Raw genomic sequence first — 6729 nt, 5'->3', positions numbered from 1 at the left:
AAAACAATTACAACTGGCTGGGGGATTGGTTGATTTTATTTATTTTTGTTAAATTTGTGATGTAACTGTAACAGTTTGTACATGCTTGCTTTAATGCCACCTCTTCGAGTTAAATGCTCGGAATCATTGTTTCACGTGAGCAGGGTGATTGAGGTAAGTTGTTGAACTCTCTGCTGCTTGAGGAGGTGATCCACAACGTGGACCTGGGTTTAATTTCCCCCCAACCCCTGCCAAGCCTGCCACGAGTTTATTTCAACAGCCCGAGAAAATGATTTGGAACATCTGCTCTTTACCATTGTCCAGAGTATGCTGTTGGAACGGTGAGTGTTCATTGACCTGGAGTGGGGAACATGATTGCAACGTCTCCACAGGTGAAGTAACTTTGATGTTTAGTCTCATGCTGGAGGGAAAAGAAATTAGTTGGGAGAGAAAAACAGCTTGTTGTATTCTATCTGTTATAACAGATATAGAATGCTCCACTACAGCAAGAGTTGATTGCAAAAGTTAGTATGGTGGTTGCTGCATTGCTGGAGGTGCTATCTTTCAGATAAGATGTTGAACTGAAGTTGAATAGGAGAAATTCCAGCAATTAAAACATGCTGGGATTATTCAGCAAGTCTGGCTACATCTTTGGAAAGAGAATGTTAACATTTCACGTTGTTGACCTTTTTTGTTAGAGCTCATCAGTTATTTCAGAATCCTGAACAACGTTCTTTCCTCAGCAAAATGACACCAAAGATTAAAAATTCTTTTAAAAGCTGAGTTTTAATTGGAATGTTTTACATCCTTTTGAGATGATGTGTACAAGGAGTTGAGTCATTATTACCTACTAGGAAGATCCCAGATTTGACACCTACCTCATGCCGTTAAGATCTCATCTAAGATTTAGAATAAAGGGTCAGTCATACGTGATTGAGGCTTGTGAATCTCTGGAGTTGTCTACCTCAAAGAGCTGTGGCTGCCCACTTGGACTGTATTCAAGACGAAGATTGATGAGCCTCCCTTTTTGATTCTAGTTGAATGGCAGAGCTGGAATGCAGATACTGGAGATCTGAAATAAAAACAGAGTAACTCAGGTCTGGCAGTATCTGTGGAGAAACATGGACTCGAAATATTAACTCTGTTTCTCTCTCCACAGATGCTGCCAGACCTGTTGAGTTTTTCCAGTATTTTCTGTTTTTATTTCGGACTCAAAAGGCTGACAGCCTACTCCTTATTCCTTATGCAGAATGACACGTGGGACTTGGTGATCTTGAATCACGGTCATCGTACAGAGTGACCTGTTAGCGTGTGGGAAATGAGGCCCTTTCATGGTGCTCTGCCTCTCCCATTTTAGTAACTTACCAGACTCACGACTCACATTAAAACAGTTAAAACAAAGTATTTCAGGCCCCTGAAATGTACCATCACAAATCATTATCTTCATGGAATAGGGGAAATGTGTCAACTTCACTTTGACTTTGGTTTTATTGATGTTCAAAGTGTTTCCACATATTCAACACTTTTGCTATCTTGCCAGTATTATCCAATCCTGTAGTGATGAAGCAGGGTTCAAATCTTTGGTGTCCCATTACTCCAACTGGTTTGGAGATCTAATGAACAAATAAATATTTGTTCCACAATCTTTCTTATGTATTCCACACTACTTGTACCTGCCTCTTTCAGCCACCTAAATAATTGTGTATTTTTTCATTTGGTTCCTGAGTGGGGAATTTTGAACAATTGCCTTTTCAAGTACCATATTGAGTCAATAAGCAAACTGTTTTCCAATTTGATGAACATATAAAAAGGAGAATCAAGTGGAGATTGCCTATGCATCAACACCAGCTTACTGCAGGTAGTAATGGAAAACCATTTATTTCAAAATTCCAGTAGATCAGTGAACTCATCCAGTAGTTGTGTTATATCTACATTCACAAACTACAAAGGAGTTTGCAGCTTCAATCTCGTGTCTCCGGTGAATCAACTCCCCTCGGCCAGCTTAGTAATGGCGTTGTAATCAGCTTGAAGAGCCTGGGAATAGACCGGACTCCTCTCCTGATTCTGATCCCTTGGCCAAAATGCATATCTAGACATTAAGACAAGGTCAGCCCCAGCAGTAAAACCTGCTAGTATATACACACCAACTCACATGGTCATTTTGGTGACATACCAACCAGTGTCTCTGAAATAGGAATATTCATGGCTTCTGTCACGAAATGTGAAGATTAAATCATTGCTCTCAATTTCAAATTGATGATCTTAGCTTCTTCGATTTAGAAGGCACTCAGCAAGGTGAAGAACAGCCATTTTGAAACCCCCAAGGCCCAAAAACAGGAAAAGCACCAAGAAAACTAAAGTACAAATATTAAGCTGCCTGGACTTCAAGACCCATACTTCCGAGCATTGTTTCAAGTAAGTGATTGTTTAAGTAGGAAGAGGGACAATAAGGTTAAATGCTAAGAATGACCATCATGATTTGAGCACCATTGAATGAATGGGGGATTGAATTCTAGGATGATTCCTTTGTGCAGTGTCAGCAGAAAACAATACTCGCCATGAACTAAAGAGTTTTCAAATGCTGTGAACTTCATTTGTAGTAGACTCAAGTCAGTGGCTACAGCACAAAATTCTCTCCATTTAGTTTATTGGTATTTTCAGTCTAAAACTGTACAATTATGCTGTGACAATTAAACTGTTGAAATCTATTTCCAATTTTTGACAAATCAGTATTTTAAATTGTCTCTGTTCAAAAGCACTATTTGTGAAATTTCACTTTTCTTCCTGAACATTTCTACACCCTTATCATACCAACAGGTATTTTATAGAGCTGGTAATGTAAACTGCCATAAATGGACTGAGATTGAAGTTACTGTACCACTCAGCCAACTCAATATAGCAAGGGGAAGTTGATTTACACTGGTGAAATTTATTTTCCCTTTTAATGTTACAATAGTTATACCACCTTAAAAGTTAGCAATAAAAAATTGCAAATCAATTTGGCCAAAGTTTTATTTACAGGACAAAAAACAGCAAAAAACATATCACATTTAAAACTCTTTGCACTCCCCCTCAAAAAATCATCAATGGGAACACATACTTAAATTTCAATAGTGTTGTAGTCAGACTGTAAAACTACAAAAAAAACTAGAAGCTTCAATCAAACTGCTGTTTTCCTAAAAAGCACAAAAATGTCTCAAATCGGGAAACAAAGCAGGAAATGCAAATGCTAATGAACTGATGAAAAGGGAATCTCCAAAGTGTGTCAGTCAAACCCATGTCCAGTTAAAATGTCAATGTTCTCAGATCATGTGACTAAAAGGATTAATGCCACGTGTAGACAATTGAAGGAATTCAGCATTGGCCAGGTTACATCCTCTCATTTCTTCAATAAACTTAATTTTAATCCCAAAACTAGGGAAGTGGATATTTATTGCACCCAAGCTGTTCCCAGGAAAATACATTTTAAAATTCAATGGTGGAAAAAGGCAAACTTTAATACTGAGACAATTTGAAGACTAGTTGGCTGAACAGATCTAGCAACAAAAGAAGTGGGCTGTGTGCATGTCCATGATTAGGGTCGACTGCTTGGTGGGGCAAGTTGGTCTTGTGTGAACACGTGGCACAGATAAAAGTTTGTAAACAGTTTCAGTTTTACTCTTCCTTCTGCTCAGCTGGTGCAGGTGTTGAACTGGGCTCTTCACTTTCTGCTGGTTTTGTAGGTTCCTCAGTTGCCTCCTGCTTGACTGCTTCACCTGAAGTTTGTTGCTGTTCCTCCTTTGCGGGGGCTGTCTCCTCCTTAGTCTGAGACTCTTCGTTGTTAGCTTTGGTTTCTTGTCCTTCAGAAGCACTTGCTTCTGCTTGTTTCTCCTCCTTCACCTCCTCGGCAGCATTCTCCTTTGCTTCGTTGCCGGTTGTTTTAGTTTGTTCGGCTGCCTTGGCTTCACTTTTATCTTCGGCGGGAGTATTTTCAGCTGCCTCGGATTTCTTGGTCTTCTTGAAAGACATTTTACCCAGCTTAAAGGATTTGAAAGACAGGGTCTTTTTCTTCTTCTTTTTGGGAGTCTCAGTGGCTTCGGTTTTGGTACCTTCCCCCTCTGCAGGTGGTGCTGGTTCAATGGTATCGCCTGAACTTTCAGCTGCTTCTTTCAAGCCCTCTGTAGTGCCACTTCCATTTGCTGGGACAGCCACGGCATCTCCGTCGGGTTTAGTCGGAGACACGTCGCCATTGGTCTTCACATGGCCATTTTCCTGGAAATGAGATTTGGCAGTGGATTAGTGGAGCGGGCAGCTTTTCTATTGCGATTTAACCTGTATCCTCACCCAATTTAAAATTCAGGCAAACTCTGCACCACAACAGCAGCTTCAAACCCTAAGTAAACAACCCAAGTCCCTCCCAGCTTGGGGCGGGGGGCGGGGGGGGGTGGCAGAATTGGGTTTCAAGGTAAAAAAAATTGGGATGAATTCAAGTCACAACGAAACAAAAAAAATATCGGTGTTATTTTAGGATGGCGGGGTGGGGGGGTGGGGGGGGGGAAGTACCAAAAAACCCAACAAGCAATTTGAAACCAATTCAGAAATGCTAATGAGGGAGAACTTTCGCCCGCCCCGGGGAAATTCCCCCCTGGTCTCTAAAAGTGGAATCTGAAACTCGGATCTTTGTGAATGTGGACAGAACAATCCTGTGTTCAGAGGAGAGGTGAACTTTGCAGCTTAATCTGCACCGAGAGCCGGCGACGCGGCTTCACTGCTACCGACTGGGTGCAATTTGCGCCGTTACCCCCAGCCCGGGTTTCGGGGGGGTGGAAATTCGGCGGCTGGTTGGCTGCACTCTCGCTGGCTGCCACCAGGCGGCGCTATTGTCCTTCGGCGCAACGACCGCTCGGGACTTAAAATCCCAAATTCAAAAAAAGAGTAAACGTGACCGGCTCAGCGCTCGGTGTAAATAGGCGGCAATTTGGGTTTCCCCCCACCCTCCCCGCCCTGTTGTTTAGGGTTACATCGTGCAAATTTTGAGAGGTTCTCGTCCATTTATGGGCGAGAAGCGAATCTGTTAAAATCCAGCGCAATATTCAGCGGCAGCCCCGCTTCCTTTGTTCTCAGCCTCTGGCCGGAGCGGCGGCTTTTACCGCCAGTCCACAAGGAGTGGTCACTCTGCCCAGCAACTCGCCGCAAATACACGGCTATGAAACACACACCACTAACCCCACATTAAACCCCATTTACCAGCCTGCAGACAAAATAAACCCCACTCCCCGCCCGGGACAGGCTGCATTTAACACAGGACAATGAATGCGGGGGGTCCCCGGGGGTCTAGAGGGAGAATCAATGGGATAAAATCCAACTCCTTTCTCCCCCTCACCCCAAACCCCCCAACAATGTTCAGTTCTTCATGTCAAACCCATCTCTCCAGTAAAAAAATGATTTTTGATTTTAAAGCCCCTGTATTTACATTAAACCCCCCACCCCCAAACAAAACATCTCGTCCGATGCTCTGGGAGATTTTAATTTACATTTTTTGTTTAAAAGATCCATAGGAGGCGCTTAAAATCTTTTTCAAAAGCAAAACACCCGACACTGGATAAATCCTTGTCCTGAACCTTTTCAAATCTTTCGCCAAAGGAGGAGGGGGGAAAAAAGCCAATGTTGGTGTTTGAAGGCACACAAGAGTGTGTGTTAAATTCTAAACCCGAATACACATCCAGCCTGTTCCATGCTGTCGCTGCAAAGGGATTTCACTGTCTTTCTTTTTTAAAAATCAAGTTTTTTTTTAAAAATGGTCAAAAATCCTACCTGGCCATTAGTCTTGCCGGCCACTACTCCACTGGCATCCTGGGATTTCGGTTTAGTCAATGTGCTGCCCATCCTGGTCAATTGTATCTCACTCACACACACACCGATTCAAACAAAGAAAACTAGCGAGTCAATGCAATTCGAAGCTCCCCCAACTCGGAAAACACAGGCTCCAGGGAGTGCAACCTGCAAACGACCAACAGCCCTCAGTTCTAGACAAGCATTGAGAGGGCAGACACAACGAAGCCCCTCTTTTATTCTCGCTCTCTCCCCTGTGAACCGTTGTTCTCTCTCTGTCTGTCTCTCTCTCTCTCCCTCTCCCCTTGCTCCGATCAGCACTTCCCCATCCACAGAAATGAACTGCGTAAAAAACCCCAGCCTGTCTAATATGCACCAACGCCCCAACAGATAAAGGAGGTGGGGAAAGAGGGCACGGCTATGAAGACGTGTCCAATCGTCAGCCTCAGCGACTGAAGCAGTCATCAAACAATAGAGAAAAAAAACCCAAAGTGCCCCCTCTTTCAACCAAAAAGCCCCCATTTTTCGGGGGTTGGGGGTTGGGGGGGTAGCTGGATAAAGTCTAGACGATTGGGTGATTTTAACGAAATTAAAAGATTTGAAGCTGATGATATTTAAAAGGCTGGAAACAACACAAAAAAAAAAATCTGGAGAGAGACGCGGGTGTTTATTTGTCTGAGGAGGGTTTGATTGACAAGGAGACTGACAGAATTAAACATTCTGAAGACTATTCACCCCCCCCCCAAAAAAAGCATTTATTTGGGATTTAATGCTTCGCAAATCAGTCGAGTTATTTTATAGGATGCAGCAAGTTTAATTCATGAATCTGACTCGGATTATCATGTGGATTGTGATATTAATCTAGGTTTTCGCTGGTTTTAATATTGCACATCCCTCTCTCCCTCTGTCCCTCTGTCCCTCCCTCCCTCTCTCTGTGAC

At 42.9% G+C, this 6729-nt stretch overlaps 1 protein-coding gene across 1 annotated transcript; it reads right to left on the bottom strand.

Moving 5' to 3' along the window:
- Positions 1-2888: 2888 nt before the first annotated feature.
- On the bottom strand, positions 2889-6173 carry LOC144676070 (MARCKS-related protein 1-A-like). The gene is made up of 2 exons (XM_078536584.1): positions 5773-6173; positions 2889-4230 (listed from the first exon to the last, which is right to left on the bottom strand). Exons 1-2 carry the CDS (start codon positions 5842-5844, stop codon positions 3634-3636), a joined length of 669 nt encoding a protein of 222 aa, XP_078392710.1. The 5' UTR covers positions 5845-6173; the 3' UTR covers positions 2889-3633.
- Positions 6174-6729: the final 556 nt, after the last annotated feature.

Source organism: Cetorhinus maximus, unplaced genomic scaffold (genome assembly GCF_964194155.1).
Source record: "Cetorhinus maximus unplaced genomic scaffold, sCetMax3.hap1.1 HAP1_SCAFFOLD_1336, whole genome shotgun sequence".
NCBI classification, from domain to species: domain Eukaryota; kingdom Metazoa; phylum Chordata; class Chondrichthyes; order Lamniformes; family Cetorhinidae; genus Cetorhinus; species Cetorhinus maximus.
The sequence above is the reverse complement of the archived record's forward strand: the minus strand, read 5'-3'. Positions and strand labels throughout refer to the sequence as shown.